Below are 21,801 nucleotides of genomic sequence, written 5' to 3'. Positions count from 1 at the left end.
CCAGTCAGAAAGAGGCCAGGGGCTGACAGTGGAACAGACCATCAATTCCTCATATGCAAGTTCAAGCTGAAACTGAAGAAAATCAGAGCAAGACCACGAGAGCCAAAATATGACCTTGAGTATATCTCACCTGAATTTAGAGACCATCTCAAGAATAGATTTGATGCATTGAACACTGGTGACCGAAGGCCGGACCCGTTGTGGAATGACATTGAGGACATCATACATGAAGAAAGCAAGAGGTCACTGAAGAGAAAGGAAAGAAAGAAAAGACCAAGACGGATGTCAGAGGAGACTCTGAAACTTGCTCTCGAACATCGAGCAGCTAAAGCAAAAGGAAGAATTGATGAAGTAAAAGAACTAAACAGAAGATTTCAAAGGGCGGCTGGAGAAGACAAAGTATTATAATGACATGAGCAAAGAGCTGGAAATGGAAAACCAAAAGGGAAGAACACACTCGGTGTTTCTCAAGCTGAAAGAACTGAAGAAGAAATTCAAGCCTCGAGTTGCAATAGTGAAGGATTCTATGGGGAAAATATTAAATGATGCAGGAAGCATCAAAAGAAGATGGAAGGAATACCCAAAGTCATTATACCAAAAAGAATTAGTCGATGTTCAACCATTTCAAAAGGTAGCACATGATCAGGAACCGATGGTACTGAAGGAAGAAGTCCAAGCTGCTCTGAAGGCATTGGTGAAAAGCAAGGCTCCAGGAATTGATGGAATATCAATTGAGATGTTTCAACAAACAGATGCAGCACTGGAGGTGCTCACTCGTCCATGCCATGAAATATGGAAGATGGCTTCCTGGCCAACTGACTGGAAGAGATCCATATTTATGCCTATTCCCAAGAAAGGGGATCCAACCGAATGTGGAAATTATAGGGTATCATTAATATCACACGCAAGCAAAATTTTGCTGAAGATCATTCAAAAACGGCTGCAGCAGTATATCGACAGGGAACTGCCAGAAATTCAGGCCAGTTTCAGAAGAGGATGTGGAACCAGGGATATCATTGCTGATGTCAGATGGATCCTGGCTGAAAGCAGAGAATACTAGAAGGATGTTTACCTGTGTTTTACTGACTATGCAAAGGCATTCAACTGTGCGGATCATAACAAATTATGGATAACATTGCAAAGAATGAGAATTCCAGAACACTTAATTGTGCTCATGAGGAACCTTTACATAGATCAAGAGGCAGTTATTCAGACAGAACAAGGGGATACTGACTGGTTTAAAGTTCGGAAAGGTGAGCGCCAGGGTTGTATTCTTTCACCATACCTATTCAATCTGTATGCTGAACAAATAATCCGAGAAGCTGGACTATATGAAGAAGAACGGTAAATCTGCTGCAAAGGACCTCTTTAAAGTGTTCAAGAGCAAGGATGTCACCTTGAAGACTAAGGTGCGCCTGACCCAAGCCATGGTATTTTCAATCGCATCATATGCATGTGAAAGCTGGAGAACGAATAAGGAAGACCAAAAATTAATTTATGCCTTCGAATTGTGGTGTTGGCGAAGAATACTGAATATACCATGGACTGCCAGAAGAATGAATAAATCTGTCTTGGAAGAAGAAGTACAACCAGAATGCTCCTTAGAAGGATGGCGAGACTGTCTTACATACTTTGGACAAGTTGTTAGGAGGGATCAGTCCCTGGAGAAGGACATTATGCTTGGCAAAGTACAGGGTCAGCGGAGAAGAGGAAGAACGGGCTCAAGCATAACAACAATTTTAAGGATGGCTCAGGACCGGGCAGTGTTTCATTCTGTTGTGCATGGGGTTGCTATGAGTCAGAACCGACTCAACGACACCTAACAACAACGATACCACTCTACAAGCCCTTATCTGAAATTTCTGGGGCCGGAAGTATGTTTCAGAATTCATTAATTCTTCAGATTTTAGAAAATATGAGAGTAACGTCATGGCAGATGGCAGAGTAGTAAGCTACTGGAATTGGTTCCTCCACCAAAAAAAACGACTAAGCTGGCTGGTACTGCCAGAATCAACTATTACAGAATTCTGGAGTCTAGTTGAACACCTGCAGTGTCCAAGGAAGTACTTGACGAAAGAGGCTAGGAAGTTTCAGTGAGTTTCAACATTTTCCATAATAGATACCATCCCCCAGCCCCTAGCCCCATGGCAGGCAGTTGTGGGGATGGTAGCCCATGTTCCTGGTCTGGCTTGCTGGTGTCGGGGTGGGCAATAAGGACCCTGCCCCCCAAAACTCAAGGGCTGTGGTTTATTTTTTCTGTTGTGCATAAACTCATTTAGTTTATTGCAAAGTAGTCGTGGCCCAGCACACAGGTAAGACCCCAAGACAATCATATAAAACTGGAGAATCAGGGAAGGGTAAAGTTAATACAATAAACTCCAAATAGTCAACCTTTAGGAGTTTAAGAGTTACGTGTTTTTATCTGGCTGGAGGTTCACTGAGATAAGAACAGAGACTGGACATTATATCAAACCCCTCAATCTGAAGCAGTTCCTGTCTGGCAGCTATCAAAAGAATTTAAAGAGACAGAACACCTTCCCCCCCACCCCCTTAGATCTAAGCATTAAAGGAAATCTGTCAGGTGCCTGGCTGACTGCAGAGATAATGCAACACAGACTTCAGCGACTACACATGGCAAGGAATATAATCTCTAAAAAAAAAAAAGTTTGTAAGTCACTAAAGATAAACGAACCACTGTTGCCCTCAACAAGTAGCAACACCAATCCCTGGGAGGGGGAGAATCTGATGTTCAGAGTTACCACATTACAATATACAAAATGTTCAGTTTTTAACAAAAAATTAAACACAAAGAAACAGAAAAGTACAGCCCACTCACAGAAAAAAAGAAACTGAGAAACCATCCTTAAGAAAACTCAGACTGAACTTATTAGACAAAGACTTCAAACTAACTGTCTTAAGGATTATAGGATGAAGAATTACTTTAAGACCCAAAGAATTTGGTCTTTGTCCTCAAATCCTGGAAGGTAACCTTCAAATCTTTGGAATTTCCTGAGTGGTTGGAATGTCTTTGTTATGCTAATGAAGTGGCTCAGGATGTGGGACTCAGAAGACCCACTTGGAGATATCTGCCCAATTTCTGGGGAGGGCAGCTGGAGACTGCATTTAAGCACATGGGCAATGAGTTAATCGTTCCTACGTAATGAACCCTAATAAAAATTCTGGACACTGAAGTTCCAGTGAGCTTTCTGGTTGGTGATAAACACTGAGGCATCAGGGCAGTGTCTTAGTTATCTAGTGCTGCTTATAACAGAAACACCACAAATGAGTGCCTTTAACAAACAGAAATTTATTTTCTAACAGTTTAGGAGGCCAAGTCCAAATACAGGGTGCCAGCTCTAAAGGGAGGTTTCTTCTCTCTTTGAGCCTCTTTAGCTTACTTGTATAACCTGTTTTATATCTTAAGAGACTGATTTAAGACACACCCTATACTAATCCTGTCTTATTAACATAACAAAGAAATCATTCCCAAATGGCATTATAACCACAGGCATGGAGGTTACGATTTTAAACATTTTTTTTGGCCCCCCCAGGATTCATGTCCTTGCCACGTACCAAATCCATTCACCCCAGGTCATCCCAATAAGTATTAAATCAACTCCAAGTCTAAAATCTCATCTTATGAATTATCTAAATTAAATATGAGTGAGACATTAGGCATATTCCATCCTGGAGTAAAATTCCTCTTCATCTGAGAACCTGTGAAATCTAGAATACAGGTTATTTGCTTCCAAAATACAAAGGTGGAACAGGCACAAAGTATAAATTCCCATTACAAATGGAAGAAATTGGAAGGATGGTTGGAGGGACAGGAACCAAACAATTCTAAAACACAGCAGAACAATTTACCTCTCAAGGCTTGAAAATAATCATCTGTCCTCTAAGACCACCTAGGCAATGGCCTTGCCCTTCAGACTCTGTGTGTTGGCCATGCTCTCTGTATTCTGGGTGGAGGCCCCTCAACCCTGAGCTTCAGCTCGACCTTCCAGGCCCACTGGGGCAGACCCAGTCTAGTCCATCTGAGTGGTGACCCCAACTCCTCTGCCCCAGCAGGCCCCTTTTTCTTCTGCCCCTTGGGCATGGCTGCTCCACCTCCTCAGCTTTGGACAGCAGCCCTGTCCTGTTGGCCAAACTGAATGGCAGCCCCACACTCCAGAACCAAGCTGAAGTTCTGACTCTCTGCAATCCAGGAGGCTATGACTCTACCTTTTGATACCCCAGATGCTGTGGCCCCACTCTTTGAGACCAAGGACCCTCTGCCTCCTGTGCTGTTTCCAACAATTCTGCTGATCTTTGAGCTGCTCCAGGGATGGTCCTTTTCTTTTCTTGGAGGACAGCAGATGTTGCTCCTTTGGCCTGTTACCTGCCTATAGAATTCCAAGAGGCAGATAGCATCCTCTCCTTTTGTTCTTTCTCTGTCCCCTTTAGTCTAAGCTGATGGGTATTCTGCAATGGTAGTTAGCTCCATCAATCACAGACTTAATCTCTTTAACAAAGGATTGTGCAGCCATGTCCTTGATGAAAATTTTAGGATATTTGTCCTTAATTCATACAAAAGAGTTTTCCAAATCTTTAAGTTTTGTTTTCATTTTGTACAGTTCATTTTTTTTAATTTTTATTGTGCTTTAAGTGAAAGTTTACAAATCAAAGTCAGTCTCTCCTACAAAACCTCATATACACGTTGCCATATACTCCCAGTTGCTCTTCCCCTAATGAGATAGCACACTGCTTCTCTCCACCCTGTGTTTCTGTGTCCATTCAGCCAGATTCTGTCCCCCTCAGCCCTCACATCTCCCCTCCAGACAGGAGCATCATTTTCTGTCTTGTAGTCCAGTCCAATCCCTGTTGGAAGAATTGGCTTCGAGAATGGTTCCTGTCTTGGGCTAACAGAAGGTCTGGGGACCATGACCGCCAGGGCCCCTCTGGTCTCAGTCAGACCATTAAGTCTGGTCTTTTTATGAGAATTTGGGGTCTGCATCCCACTGCTCTCCTGCTCCTTCAGAGATTCTCTGTTGTGCTCCCTGTCATGGCAGTCATCAGTTGTAGCGGGGTAACAACTAGTTCTTCTGGTCTCAAACTGATGTAGTCTTGGTTTACGTGGCCCATTCTGACTTTGGGCTCATACTTTCCTTGTGTCTTTGGTGTTCTTCATTCTCCTTTGCTCCAGGTGGGTTGAGACCAGTTGATGCATCTTACGTGGCCGCTTGCTAGCATTTCAGACCCCAAACACCACTCTCCAAAATGGGATGCAGAATGTTTTAATAGTTTTTATTATGCCAATTGACCCTAGATGTCCCCTGAAACCATGGTCCCCAAACCCTGCCCCTGCTACTCTGGCCTTCAAAGCGTTCAGTTTATTCAAGAGAAATTTTTAGCTGTGAATGCCTACATTATAAAAGAAGAAATATCTCAAATCAATGACCTAACTTTGCACCTTAAGGAACAGGAACCATAAGAGCAAACCAAACCCAAAACCAGCAAAGAAAAGGAAAAAATAAAGACTAGAGCAGGAAAAAAAACAAAATATAGAACATAAAAATAAGAGAAAATCAACAAAACCAAAAGCTGGTTCTATGAAAAGATCAACAATATAGACAAACCTTTAGCTAAACAAAGAGACAAGACTCAAATTACTAAAATCAGAAAAGAAAGTGGGGCCATTACTACCATAATTACAGGTTTAAAAGGATTATAAGAGAATACTATGAACTGTATGCCAAAAAATTAGATAACCTAGATGAAATGGACAAACCCCTAGATTCACAAACTAGTAGACTGACTCAAGAAGAAATACAAAATTTCAACATATAACAAGTCAAGAGATTGAATCAGTAATCAAAATACTACCAAAAAAAGAAATACACAGGGTCAGATGGCTTCATTGTTGAATTCTACTAAACATAAAGGGAAAGCAAATCAAAACCATTTCATCTCCACTAAGAAGGCTACGATAAAAAAAAAATGAAAAGAACAGGTTTGCAAGGATGTGGAAAAACTGGATTCCTCATCCACGGCTGGTGGAAATGTAAACCAGTATAATCACTGTGGATAACCCTTTGGCGGTTGTTCAAAAACTTAAACACAATAACCAAAAAGGGAGAAATAACCCAAATGTCCATCAACATATGAATGGATAAACAAATTGTGGCATATACATACCTGTAAAAAAATCAAAACCCATTGCTGTAGATTCCAACTCATAGCAAACCTACAGACAGAGTAGAACTGCCCCACAGAATTCCCAAGGAGCAGCTGGTGGATTCAAACTGCCAACCTTTTCATTAATGACCACGCCACCAGGGCTCCAGCATATACAAAAATGAAATATTATTCAGCCAAAAAAAGGAATGAAGTACCAATACCTCCTACAACTTGAATAAATCTTGAGGATATTAGTCTAAGTAAAAAGAGCCAGATACAAAAGGTTACATATTACATAACTCCTGTTACTCCCTCTCCTAACTTATCAACATGGTTAAGTTCCAAACGCCATGTTGTTATGTGAAAATGGGGATGACCATATCAGATCACAAAATGGAGGATGACATCATTTCATAATTGCCAAATTACACATTACATAACTGCCAAATGACAACATTACGTAACTGCGAAACCACTGAGAATCATGGCCCAGCCAACCTGACACATAACCTTAACCATCAAAGCCAGTGTTACACTTCCTCCCACCTCAATGTTTTACTGCCAAACATGTGCCGTTAATGCACAAAATAGATTTTTTACTATCAAAGTAAATGTGAAATTTCAGATAACAACATAGTCTATAAGTGAGGAGAAGGTGTACATGAAATATCCAGAATTGGTAAATCCACAGAGACTGAAATCAGATTTTCTGTTGCCAGGAGATGGGGGGAGATTACTTATAGATGATTGCTTAATGGATATTAAGGGATTACTGAATGGATATGGGGTGATCACTTAATGGATATAGGGTGTTTTCCAGGATAATGATAAAGTTTTGAAGCTAGAGAGAGGTGGCAGTTGCAGTATGTTGCAAATGCACTAAATCTGAATGTTACATAAATTTATGCTCAATTTAAAATAAAGAAAGAAAAAAAGTGTGTATACTAAATACCATAAAATATCCCCAGCAAGGTCCAGGGCAACAATCTGAAATCAAAAGCATTAGTATTTCTGCAACAAAATATGTGACTATTCACAATAAGTGGAGGGAGAGGAGAACTATATAAATAGGCTCATATAAGTCCAGTTCAGGTTTTGTTACCCAATAAGATCAAGTTAGGGCATGACATAGAGTGGAATACCACATTTACCATATTGCTGGCCAAGACAGTACTTGATTTATAGCACTTGAATTCATGGTTCCAAATTGCTTTTCAAGTTACAATTTACAACCTTACCACTAAGAGAATTCCCCTTTTAATATGTCTTTGACCACACTGGGTCATTTAAAAAAAAAAAAAAATCAACCCATTAATCCATTGCCATCAAGCTGATTCTGACTCAGTGCGACTTTAGAGGGCAGAGCAGAACTATCCCACAGAGTTTCCAAGGCATGGCTCGTGGATTTGAACTGCTGACCTTTTGGTTGTGCCACCTTCTTTTCATTTATATTTCTTGGATTAATGAGAAATATTTTCAATTGCATCACTATATACTTTTTTCTGACTTACAGATGCAAACTTACCTGAGTTTTTCCAAAGCACTTTCTCTTTCATTGCGAAGTTTAGCTAAAGACGTGTTCTCATCTTTGAATTTTTCTATTTCTGTTTCCAATTCAATAACTTTCTCTCTCAAAATCTGGGACCGAGCACTGTTATCTATAAAACAGGCCATAAATATTGTGCTTCACAAAAGGCCTTCTGGTAGCAAACACATTAGCGATTAACACTAAGAACCAAGAATATGGTAAACATATGTGCCATTAAAATGGAAAAGAAACCATGCTTCAAATAAAACAAGAAAAAAAATTTTAATTGGCCTAAGTTCCAGAGGAAATCAGTCTAAATTTAAGAAAGAATTAACTTTTTCAACTGTAAAAGATTATGAATCTGATGAGTTAATATTATATATAAAAAAAACTTCATTCAAATAAATTTTTTTAAAAAGACCAATATATATAAATAGCTTAAGAACATGAAGTAATTCACAAGAGATCTAAAGGGCTAATCACCATCAAAAAGAAAACTCACCCCACCATTACTAATCAAAGAAATGCATATTAAGATTTTTCCCCCTATCAAATTGACCTTTTTAAAAAAATAAAACAGCTAATACTTGTATCCTTCAACTGAAACAAGTGTTTTATCTGCTGGTACTATCCTTTCGGGAAAAAAAATTTTATATATATCATGAGGTTAAAACACACTTATCTACCCTTTGACCCAGTTATTTTACTTCTAAAATTCCAGTTAAGAATAAACATGCAAAATCATACAAAATAGTTTTGCACAAAAATACGTACTGCAGCATTATTTCTAACAGTAAAAAACAATTTAGGTGTCCATCATTAAGGAAACTATAAATATAAATTATACTATATTCATACAAGGACGTGCTCTGCAACCATTTTTAAAGTTCACAAAGTTTTAAAAACATGGGTAATGCATATAAAATACTTGGTCAAAAAGAAGGAGGCATGTTATAACATATATCTCTATCATATCAAAAATACATAGGAAAAATGACTGAAAAGAAATATCCCAAAATGTATACTAGTTACCTCCGGATAGAAAATAATTATATACAATTTTGCTTCAATACTTTTTTAAGCTTTAAAACTTCCTGCAAAGAGTATTACTTTTAAAATTAATACTTAAAAAAAAGCTTAAGCTGTAAATTTGTATTTTAAGACACCTATGCTCAGCTAAGCATTCAGTACATATAATAATATAATGGAAAGGGACTTTTCAACATCAACTGAATCCTTCATACTTGATCATAAGCAAGGTGCAGAGCAGTATATAAAAGCATGCTTTCATTTGTGCAGAAAAGGGGAAGACTATATACACACACACACACAGAGTAATGTTTTTATATACATGGGATATTTTTAAGATACACAAATAAAATGGTAATGGTGGCATCTCTAAGAAAGGGCCTGGGTCCCAAGGTCTGGGGAAGGGAGGAAACTCACTTTTACTATATTCTCCTCATGGTCATGCTTCACAAGTTAATGAACAGGAAAGTAAAATTTTAATTTAAAAAATCATCATAAAAAAAGTATGCAGGAGGCAGAGTCAACATGGCACCCTAAACAGATGCACCATTCCGCCCTCTGCAGCAAAGATACAAAAAACACTAAGTACCACAATACAAATGTCAATCCTGGAAACCTGAGGATCAAATTAAAGGGTTAAAAAAAAAAAAAAAAAAATGCCATCAGAACTAGATAAACACCTAATGGAAAAAGAAATTAACAGAAAACAGAGAACGAGGAGCCTCCACCTGCTGGCTCCCACTGCACAGCCATTTTTTCTTTCTTTTCTTTCTCCCTCCCACTAAGCCCAAATTTCCCACTGGGCCCTGGATCTGTCCCAGCCCACCTGACAGCCTCCACTGCATTCCAATTTTTTTTCTCTTTTTCTTTCTCCCTCCCATCTATCCCCTATGCTACCTCCCTGCTTCCCATCAGCCCCCACAGTGCCACTGCGAATAGAGTGCCACTAGTGCACTGGCCCACTGCTGCCGAGTCCACCCCACCAACCCATGCCACCCCCCAACATGCTACCATTGTTTTTCTTTTTTCTTTTTCTTTTCTTTCCTTTCCTTCTTTTCTTCCTCTCTCCCACCTAGAGCCATATGCCACCTCCTCCCATTTCTGCCAGACTCCAGGGCTCAGCTCACCACATCAGGCTCACACTGCCCCTCCTTCTCCCACCACTTGACCAGCTGCCAAAGTTGGGAAGTGAGCCCATACACTCCCCATCTGACAACCCCACCCATCTGCGAGGGGCTGTGAACACTTCCACACAGCTGGACCAATATCAGGAGGCTGACAGCACCTGCACTGTCTACCCTCAGCCACCTCTCCAAATCACTGTATAGCAAAGCAAGCTTGCCTGATCTGCTGCTGCCCTGCCCACCCAGATAAGGTGGTAAAATCTATCATGCCCACAGATGAGCAAGCAGCAAAGCACACCTAGTCTGTGCACCAGGACATATCAGGACAAAACAAAAAATCAGAACAAAAGAAACATATAATCAATAAGAAAGATAATATGTTAATATTTCGTAGAAACCAGACAACATCAGAACACAAAAAAGCAGAGCAAGAGAGCACCAACAAGTGACCAAAAATAAAGAACAAGATAATCATTCGATAGATGGCAAAGGAAGTACCTGATGTGGATTTTAAAAGACTAATATTTAGGGCTCTCCTCTTAGAGATTACGATAGAGTTCTAGAAAAACGAAGACAAAACCAAGGGAAAAATAGATAAAACACGCATAATACAAACAAAACCAATGAAAACACAGGAAAGCATAGAAGACTTCAGGAAAATAAAACAGAAGAACAAAACATCAAAATGAATAAATAATTAGAAATCATATAAAATCTGCAACTAGAAATTCAAGAGATAAACAACAAAATTTCAGTAATGGACAATACACTAGAAGGTTTTGGGGCAAATCTGAAACAATGGAAAATGAATCAGCAAGATTGAAGACAAATCTACGAATGCCACTTTGCTGGGAAAAGAATGAAGAAAACCTAAAAATTATGTGGGACACAATCAAGAGGAAATTATCTGCACGTGATCAGGTTCCAGAACAGGAGTAAAAAATGGAAAATGCAGAGAAGAATGCTGAAGATTTGCTGGCAGAAAACATCCCAAATATGAAGGATGAAAGGCTGACCGTCCAAGATGCTCAACAAACCCCACATAGGATAGACCCCAAAAGAATGTAACCAAGACATATAATCATACCTGCCAAAACCAAAAACAAAGAAGAAATACAGAGAGCAGCTACAGAAAAATAAAAAGTCACTTACAAAGGGGGAAGACAATAAAACTAAGTTCTGATTACCTGACAGAAACTATAGGCAAGTAGGCAATGAGATGACATACATAAAACCTTGAAAGAAAACAACTATCAACCAAGAATAATATATCCTGCAAATCTCTCTCAAATACTATGGTGAAATTAGGACATTTCCAGATAAACAAAGTTATGGGAATTCATAAAAACTAAATCAAACATATAAGAAATACTAAAGTGAGTCCTTTAGTTAGAGAACCAACAACATCAGACAACAACCAGAGTCTAGGACCACAGGACAGCATCAGCGAGATACCAACCTTGGTAAAGAGCTCTCAATAACAAAACAAAGCTAAAAGACTTAAAACAGGGAAACAGAGACATCAATCTGTAAATGACAATGTCAAAAGAATAAAAGGGGGAATAAAAAGGGTAGGTGTAGAACTTTCAAACGGAGAGAAAGTCAAGGAAATATTAATAAAGGACTGGTCCAAACTTAGGAAGATAAAGGTTAATTTCAAGGAAATCACAAAGAAAGCTAACAAATCTATTCATCAAAGTAAAAAGAAAAGCATTAAGACTCAGTAAACACAAAATCTATAATAATGAAAGAAACTAAAAGAAAACCCACAAACAAAAGGACTTCAGTACAGGGAAGAAAGAGGAACAAAAAAAGTCAGCACCACAAAAAAAAAAGAAGGCACAATAGGACAGCGATAAACTCATACCTATTTTTTTATCGATAATCACACTGAATGTAAATAATTTAAATGCACCCATAAAGAGACCAAGAGCAGCAGAACTGATTTAAAAAAACACAAACCATCAATATGCTGTCCACAAGAGACATACCTTAGACACAAAGACATAAATATATTAAAAATCAAAGGATGGAGAAAAACTTATCAAGCAAACAGTAACCAAAAAACAGCAGTACTGACAATACTAATCTCAGATGAAAGACTTCTAAGACAAAATTCACCACAAAAAGGATATTATATGATTAAAGGAACAATCCAACAAGAAGACATAACTTTAATAAATATCTACATACCCAACAACAAGGCTCCAAAATACATAAAACAAGCTATAACAGCAGTGAAAAGGGAAATGAGACAGTTCCACAAATAAAAGTAGGAGGCTTCAACATACTACTCTTGGTAAAGGACAGAGTATCTAGATAGAAACTCAACAATGATACAGAAGGCCTAAAGGTCCAAATCAACCAACTGCCCCAGATAAATACGGCATTACTGAAAAAAAAGAACAAAGTGGGAGGCCTTACTTTACCTGATTTTAGAACCTATTATACCGCCACAGTAGTCAAAACAGCCTGGTACTGGTACAACAATGGATACATGGACCAATGGAACAGAATTGAGAATCCAGGCATAAATCCACCCACATATGAGCAGCTGATATTTGACAAAGGCCCCAAACAGTTAAATGGGGAAAAGGCAGTCTTTTTAACAAATGGTGCTAGCATAACTGGATATCCATCTGCAAAAAAATAAAACAAGACCCATACCTCACTCCATGCACAAAAACAAGCTCAAAATGGATCAAAGATCTAAATACAAAATCTAAAACAATAAAGCTCATGGAAGAAAAAATAGGGACAATGTTAGGAGCCCTAATATATGGATGGCATAAACAGTATACAAAACATTATTAAGAATGCAGAAGAAAAACTAGATAACTGGGAGCTCCTAAAAATCGAACACCTATGCTCATCCAAAGACTTCACCGAAACAATAAAAAGACTACCTACAGACTGGGAAAAATTTTTTGCTATGACATTTCCCATCAGCGCCTGATCTCTAAAACCTACATGATAACTGCAAAAACTCAACTACAAAAATACAAATATCCCAATTAAAAAATGGGCAAAAGATATGAATAGACACTTCATTAAAGAAGACATTCAGGGAGCTAACAGATTCATGAGGAAATGTTCACGATCATTCCCCATTAGATAAATGCTGATCAAAAGTACAATGAGATTTCATCTCACTCCAACAAGGCTGGCATTAATGCGAAAACACAAAATAAATGTTGGAGAGGCTGTGGAGAGATTGGAACACTTCTACACTGCTGGTGGGAATGTAAAATGATAAAACCACTTTGGAAATCCATTTGGCACTTCCTTAAAAAGCTAGAAATAGAACTATCATACGATCTAGCAATCCCACTCCTCGGAATATATCCTAGAGAAATAAGAGCCTTTGCATGAACAGATATATGCACATCCATGTTTACTGCAGCACTGTTTACAGCAGCAAAAAGATGAAAGCAACCAAGATGCCCATCAATGGATGAAAGGATAACTAAATTATGGTATATTCACACAATGGAATACTACACATCAATAAAGAACACTGAGGAATCTGTGAAACATTTCATAACACGGAGGAACCTGGAGGGCATTATACTGAGTGAAATTAGTCAGTTGCAAAAGAACAAACATTGTATAAGACCACTATTATAAGAACTTGAGAAATACTTGAAACTGAGAAGAAAACATTCTTTTGTGGTTATGAGAAGGTGGAGGAAGGGAGGGTGGGAGAGGGACATTCACTAATTAGATAGTAGATAAGAAGTACTTTAGGTGAAGGGAAAGACAACACACAATACGAGAGAGGTCAGCACAACTGGACTAAACCAAAAGCAGTTTCCTGAATAAACTGAATGCTTCGAAGGCCAGTGTAGCAGGGGCAGAGGTTTGGGGACTATGGTTTCAGGGGACATCTAAGTCAACTGGCATAATAAAATCTATTAAGAAAACATTTTGCATCCCACTTTGAAGAGTGGTGTCTGGGCTCTTAAACGCTAGCAACCAGCCATCTAAGATGCATCAATTGGTCTCAACCCACCTGCATCAAAGGAGAATGAAGAACACCAAGGACACAAGGCAATTACCAGCCCAAGAGACAGAAAGGGCCACATGAACCAGACACTACGTCAGCCAGAAACCAGAAGAACTAGATGGTGCCCGGCTACAACCGATGACTGCCCTGACAGGGAATACAACAGAGAACCCCCGAGGCAGCAGGAGAACAGTGGGATGCAGACCCCAAATTCTCATAAAAAGACCAGACTTAATGATCTGACTGAGACTAGAAGGACCCCAGTGGTCATGGCCCCCAGACCTTCTGTTGGCGCAAGACAGGAACCGTTCCCAAAGCCAACTCTTCAGACATGGATTGGACTCGACAATGGGTTTGAGAGGGATGCTGGTGAGGAGTGAGGTTCTTGGATCAAGTGCACACTTGAGACTATGTCGGCATCTCCTGCCTGGAGGGGAGATAAGAGGGTAGAGGGGGTTAGAAGCTGGTGAAATGGACATGAAAAGAGAGAGTAGAGGGAGAGAGCGGGCTGTCTCATTAGGGGGAGAGTATCTTGGAGTATGTAGCAAGGTGTATTTAAGTTTTTGTGTGGGAGACTGACTTGATTTGTAAACTTTCACTTAAAGCACAATAAAAATTACTAAAAAAAAAAATCAACCAACTTGACCTCATAGACATATACAGAACATTCCAAACAACAGCAGCAAAGAATACATTCTCTTCCAAAGCACACAGAACATTCTCCAGAACAGACCACATTTTAGGCCACAAATCATTCTCAATAAAATCTATAACATCGAAATAATACAAAGCATCTCGTCTGATCAAAACGCCATCAAATTAGTAACAGGAAGAGCAAGGCTAAAAAATCAAATACATGGAAACTCATTCATGCCTTGCTTAAAAACAACTGGGTAAGAGAAGAAATCAAAGAGAGAATGAAAAAAAAATTCCTGAAATCAAATGAAAATGAAAACACACTGTACCAAAACCTTTGGGACACAGCAAAGGCAGCACTCAGAGTCAATTTATAGCAATAAACACATACATCGAAAAAGAAAAATGAGCAAAAATTAAAAACGTTAACCCTTCAACTCAAACAGAGATAGAACAGCAAAAGAGGTTCACAAAATTAAAAAAAAAAAAAAAAGAGGCTCACAGGCAAAGATTAGAGCAGAAATTAATGAACTAGAAAGCAGAAAAACAAACAGTATGATTCAACAAGACCAAGCGTTGGGTCCTCTGAAAAGACCAACGAGCTTAACAAACCACTGGCCAAACTTACAAGAGAAAAACAGGAGAAGAAGCAAATAACCCAATTAAGAAATGAGATGGGACACATTACAAGAGACCCAACTGAAATAAAAGAATTCTAACAGAGTACTATAAAAAACTGTACTTCAAATTTGAGACCCTAGAGGAAATGGACACATTTCTAGAAACATACTACCTACCTAAACTAATGCAAACTGAGATAGAAAATCTGAACAGACCAAAAACAAAAGAAGAGATTAAAGAGCCAATAAATTAAAAACCAAAAAAAAACTTCCAACAAAAAAAGTCCTCGCCCAGGCAGCTTTACTGGAGAATTCTACCAAACTTCAGGCAAGAGCTCATGCCAGTAATATTCAAAATATCCAGAGCATGGAAAAAGAAGTGATACTCCCAAATTCATTCTATGAAGCCAGCATAACCTTGATACCAAAACCAGGCAAAGACACCACAAAAAAAAAATGCATCTCATGAATACAGATGCAAAAATTCTCAACAGAATTCTAACCAATAAAATTTAGCATCACATCCAAAAAATAATATATCACAACCAAATGGGATTCATACCAGGTATGCAAGAATGGTTCAACATTAGAAAATTAATCAAAATAATCCACCACATAAATAGAACAAAAGAAGAGAATCACCTGATCATCTTTATCAATGCAGAAAGGGAATCTGATAAAGTCCAACACCCATTCCCGATTAAAAAAAAAAAAACAAAACTTTAATAAAATATGAATAGAAGGAAAATTTTTCAACACGATAAAGGGTACCTATACAAAACCAATTGCCGAAATTATTCTCAAAGGAGAGAGGCTGAAAGCATTCCCCCTGAGAATAGGAATAAGACAAGGATGCTTTATCACCACCCCTATTTAACATTGTGCTGGAATGGAAGTTCTAGCTAGAACAATAAGGACAAAGAAAATAAAAGGCACCCAAATTGGGAAGGTAGAAGTAAAACTATCCCTACTCACAGATGATATCATCCTATACATAAAAAAACCTAGTGCCGTCAAGTCGATTCCGACTCACAGCGACCCTACAGAACAGAGTAGACCTGCCTCATAGAGTTTCCAAGGAGTGCCTGGCGGATTCAAACAGAACCCAAAAGACTCCACCAAAAAACTCCTAGAACTAATAGAAAGATTCAGCAGGGTAGCATGATACAAGATCAACATACAAAAATCTGTTGGATTCCTATAAACCAACAAAGAGAACTTCGAAAAGGAAATCAGGAAAACAATACCATTTATAATAGCCCCTAAAAAGATAAAACGCTTCGGAGTAAATCTAACCAGGGATGGAAAAAGCCTATACAAAGAAAACTACAAAATGCTGCTGCAAGAAACCAAAAGAGACCTACATAAATGGAAAAACATACCATGCTCGTGGAAAGGAATACTCAACATCATGAAAATGTCAATTCTACCCAAAGCAATCTACAGATATTAATGCAATCCCTATCTAAATACCAACAGCATTTTTAACAAGATGGAAAAACTTATCACCAACTTTACATGGAAAGGAAAGAGGTCCCCAAGAAGCACAGCATTACTAAGGAAAAAGAACAAATTAAGAGGCCTCACACTACATGATCTCAGAACCTACTATATATCTATATAATCAAAACAGCCTGGTACCACTACAAGGACAGACATATAGACCAACAGAACAGAAGCAAGAAACCAGACATAAATCTATCCACCTGTGGTCAGCTGATCCTTGACAAAGGACCAGTCCATTAAACGGGGAAAGACAGACTTAAACGGTGCTGGCAAAACTAGATGGCCATCTGTAAAAAAATGAAACAGGGCTCATACCTCATGCCATACACAGAAACTCAAAATTGATCAAAGACCTAAATATAAAATGTACAAAGATCATGTAAGAAAAACAGGGACAAAGCCAGAGGCCCTAATTCATGGCATAAATACAATACAAACTCTAACTAACAATGAACTAACACCAGAAGAGAAACTAGAGAGCTACGAGCTCCTAAAAAGTAAACACTTATGCTCATCAAAAGACATCACCAAAAGAGTAAAAAGGCAACCTACAGACTGGGAAAAAATTGTTGGTTATGACATATCCTACATGAGTCTAATCTCTAAAATCTATGTAATATTTCACTATTTCAACAACAAAAAGACAAATAATTGAACTAAAAATGGGCAAAGGACATGGACAGATACTTCACCAAAGACATACAAGCAGCTAACAGACATATGAGGAAACATTTGAGATCATCAGCCATTAGAGAAATGCAAATCAAACCTCCAATCTCACCCTGACATTATAAAACAGAAATTAACATATTTTGTAGAGCTTGCTCGGAGACTGGAACACTTATGCACTGCTGGCGAGAATGTAAGATATTCTGCCTCCTTAAAAAGCTAGAAAATAGAAATATTATATGGTCCAGCAATCCCACTCCTAGGAATATATCCTAGAGAAACCAGAGCCATCACATGAACAGACATATGCACACCCATGTTAACTGCATTATTCACACTAGCAAAAAGATGGAAACAACCCAAATACCCATCAACAGATGAATGGATAAACAAGCTATGGTATGTACACACAATGGAATTCTACCCAACGATAAAGAACAACGATGAATCTTCAAAACATCTCACAGCAAGGATGAATCTGGAGGGCATTATGCTGAAAGAAATAATAAGTTCATCACAAAAGGACAAATATTGTATGAGACCACTATCATAGAAACTCAAGAAATGGTTCACATACAGAAAAAAACAATCTTTGATGGCTATGAGGAAGGGTAGCAGAGGGGTGGGGAAGGAGCTCACTGACTAGATAGTAGAGAACTGTTAACTTTGGTAAATGGAAAGGCAATGCACAATATACGGAAAGTCAGTACAACTTGACCATGGCAAAGTCACAGAAGCTTCATAGACACATCCAAACACCTTGAGGGACGGAGTTACTGGGGCTAAGGGCTGGTGACCATTGTCTCAGTGGACATCTAGTTCAATTGGCATAATGTAGCTCATAAAGAAAATGTTCTACATCCTACTTCGGTATCATCTGGTGCTTAAACACTTCTAAGTGGCCATCTAAGATACATCTATGGGTCCTATCCTGCCCACAGCAAAGGAGAATGAAAAAAACCAAAGACACAAGAAAAATATTCGCCCAAAGGATAAATGGATCACATGAACCACAACCTTCACCATCCTGTGCCCAGAACTACATGGTGCCTGGCTACCAGAACCGACCACTCTGACAGAGATCACAATAGAGGGTCCCAGACAGAGCAGAAGAAAAATGTAGAACAAAATTCAAATTCACAAAAAAAAAAAAAAAAAAACACCAGACTTACTGGTCTCACAGAGACTGGAGGAACCCCTGAGACTATGGCCCCCAAACACCCTAACTCAAAACTGAAGCCACTCCCTAAGTCCACCTTTCAGCCAAAAATCAGACAGACCTATAGAATAAATAGCATATGTGAGGAAAGTGCTTCTTTGTTCCATAAAGTATAGAAGACAAAATGGGCAACACCTGCCCAAAAGCAAAGGCAAGAAGGTAGAAAAAGACAGGAAAACTGGACGAATGCACACACGGAACCCAGGGTGAAAAGGCGGAATGTGCTGACACATTGCAGAGGCTGTAACCAATGTCAAAAAACAATTTTTCTACAAAATTTTTGAATGAGAAACTAATTTGCACTGTAAACTTTCACCTAAAGTGCAATTAAAAAAAAGTGTGCACACACAAAGGTCAACCCCAAAATAACACAAACTGTAAGTCAGGGACTCCATGGTTATAAAAGAAACTTAAATGTTATCTTGCTATATAATCTTACTGTAAAGTAATTCATTGTAAAGCCCTGGAAATCCTATGCCACAGGCTTAAGTGTGAAAAATCTGAAAGCCTAATTCATCTGAATCTCTTATACTAGTGATTGTTACATTATTTAGATCCACAAAATTGGTGAAATTTTTAAAAATCACCAACTAATTTGATTTTTATTGAACAACTAGAAAGCTTAAGATTTTAAGCATTTTCTTTTACAACATGATAAAATATTGAATTTACTATATTCTGATACATATTTTACAATGCTCTGACTTACCAGCTGGTTGGTCTTGACTTATGTTTAACTGGGGTTCATTTCCCAAATGTGAATCTGACTTTGGTTTTGGTTTCAGAGAAGGGAAAAATTTCATCACAAGATCTGATGTAGGAGGACTTACACTCCCACTGGATTTGACTAAGTCTTCTCCCTTCTTGATGGGTGCAATCTTTCTTTTTATTGTTTTGTCTAGTACACATATTTCACTTTTATTAGGGTATCTTGTCTGAAGAGTTGCGCAAACAGCTTCATTCCCAAGAATGACATCATGTTTACATAAATTCTCTTCAAGGTCAGACCAAGTTCTTTCATCATCAAAGTCAATTCTACTCATACTTATGGATGAGGTTTTTCTTGAGGACTCAGAAACCTTATTTTTCAAGCTTTCTATTATAATAGACTCATCACTACGACAGTTCTTACGAGACAAATCTAGATCAATATCCCTACTTTTAGCTTCTTCTTGAGTCCCAGTGTCCCTGAAAAGCCTCTTACCATCAGAGGCTTCTGGACTATTTTCTGTGCTGCTGAGACACCTTTCTTTGTCTTCAGTTGATGGTTTTATGGTAATATCAAGTTGTTCCTCAGAGTCAGTACTACTATCACTGTTCCTAACACCTTCATCGCCTGCATTCCATCTAGTTTGATTTTCAGAAGTGCTCATATGAAATGCTTTCCTACTAATTTTACAAGATTGTTCCCTCAATACAGTAGGTGATGACACTGAATCATGTTGTTTGCGTGTGACTTCACACTCACTCTTATTTTCATGTTCAACATGGTCAAGATTCTTATTTTGGTTACAATGACTAACAGGATACACCGTATTCATCTTCTCCTGTTGCAGAGCTTTGACAGGGGTGGAAGACATCCGGTGACCTTTGCAAATCTGTTGATCCCTTTCTAAGATTTTCAGTACAAATGAGGAATTACTAGAAAATGATATTTCATCAGCAGCTTGTTCTAAAAACAAAAATTCATCTAATTCCAAATTTTCCTTTTCCTTTTCTCGTTCCCAACTTTCTAACTTTTTCTGAAGGGAAACATCAAAAGAAGATTCTGACTCTTTTGCAGTTTCACCTATACGACTCTTAGAAGCTATACAGTTCACCAGCCCTGTCAAAAGAGGAAGTTTTTCTTTATCACGTGTCTTATTCCAGACTTTGCAACCAGTATCACAAGGCTTTGTACACTCTAGTACATTTTCTTTATTATTAGATTCAACTTTTTTTTCTGATTTGATCTTGTCTCTAAATTGCCCATCACATTTCTTCCCTGTCTGTATATCCAATTCCAATGGAGACAGACTTTTTCTATTATTACTCTTCAGCAGTTTTGGCTTCTGATTATGTGTGACAGAACCACTCTTGGTTCTAGCTCTACTATTCTTTTTAACAGTAGAGTTCTCTGTACATGGTTCTTTATTTATAAGAGCAGTTTTCCGTTGGAATTGTTGTCTATCTACTTTAAACTGATGTTGGTCCTCTGAAGTGTTCTGATTAGTGACTAGTTTACTTTCTTTCACTTTCTGAAACTTATTTTTAGCATTAGTAAATCTAGCTAAACCTTCTCCTCTTTTTAAGAATGGTTGTTTTGGTTTTGCTTTGATTAACAATGATCCTTCTGCTTCCTAAAGTAAAAGAATAATATATGAATTAATTCTTATATACCTTAAATATTACAGATATATTTAAGTAATCTCAAAGTGTTATTTTGTTTTTCTTATAATTATATTCTATTGGGGATTACTTTGTCCTACAGCCTTTTTTTTTTAATTGTGGTAAAATATACATAATATTTGCCAATTCAACAATTTATGTGTACAATTCAATGACACTGATTACAGTCATCATGTACAACCATTAACACGCCAAAGTTATTTTTATAGCAAATTATAAACTAATCTCTAAAGACTTGGAATAAATCAATTAAAATAGCTGAAATGCTAACCCTTAGCTGTTTTTGTTTCAATTCTTGTTCTTCCAACCAAATTTGTTCTTCCAAGTAATCTTCAAATGTCTGTTTTCTTTCTCTAACAGCAGCTTTAATAGGCCTAATCAAAAATAAAGAGTACAGTTATTTAATGAGCAAATCACGATGTGGTATATATTTTATACTTAGTGTTCCTGATATAAATACCCCTGACTGCACTGACAACTAACCTTTATCAAAGTCAGAGTCACCATTTTAGAATCTAACAAAAGCTACAATCCCCATCCGTGCCCCCAAATAGAGAAATACACACCACTTTGCATAGGACCTGGGGGTATTAAAGAATCCTTCTGAAGCCTACCTAATTAACTTTTGGAGTAACATATTAATATCTTTAAAATATATTTTTAAAATACTCACTAAATATGTATTTTAAAATTAGGAAGGATCTTTAAGTAGAGCAACAATCAGAAGTTATATTGCCCATACCGTAATACATATTAAAATATTTCAAATACATGAAAAAAATATAAATAACCTCAGTATAGATATTTCATCTTTGCCATGAATTTTTATTCTATAACTAGACTACTTATGTAGTTATAATTCGTAAGTGATACCAAATGTGAGATTCCAATACTTCATTTTTCCTTTCTCTAAAATA

At 37.9% G+C, this 21,801-nt stretch overlaps 1 protein-coding gene across 7 annotated transcripts in view; it reads right to left on the bottom strand.

Moving 5' to 3' along the window:
* CENPJ (centromere protein J) overlaps window positions 1-21,801 on the bottom strand; it is an 82,609-nt gene that overhangs the window by 36,882 nt on the left and 23,926 nt on the right. For all 7 annotated transcript variants that reach the window (XM_049867554.1, XM_049867553.1, XM_049867556.1 and 4 more), the window contains 3 exons: window positions 21,156-21,258; window positions 19,206-20,835; window positions 7,685-7,817 (listed from right to left, as the gene is read on the bottom strand). In XM_049867554.1, coding sequence (XP_049723511.1) covers window positions 7,685-7,817; window positions 19,206-20,835; window positions 21,156-21,258 — 1,866 coding nt within the window. The remainder of the gene's footprint in view (window positions 1-7,684; window positions 7,818-19,205; window positions 20,836-21,155; window positions 21,259-21,801) is intronic.

The sequence above is a fragment of the Elephas maximus genome, chromosome 23 (genome assembly GCF_024166365.1).
Source record: "Elephas maximus indicus isolate mEleMax1 chromosome 23, mEleMax1 primary haplotype, whole genome shotgun sequence".
NCBI classification, from domain to species: domain Eukaryota; kingdom Metazoa; phylum Chordata; class Mammalia; order Proboscidea; family Elephantidae; genus Elephas; species Elephas maximus.
Note: the sequence above shows the minus strand (reverse complement) of the source record. Positions and strands in the feature narration are given on the sequence as shown.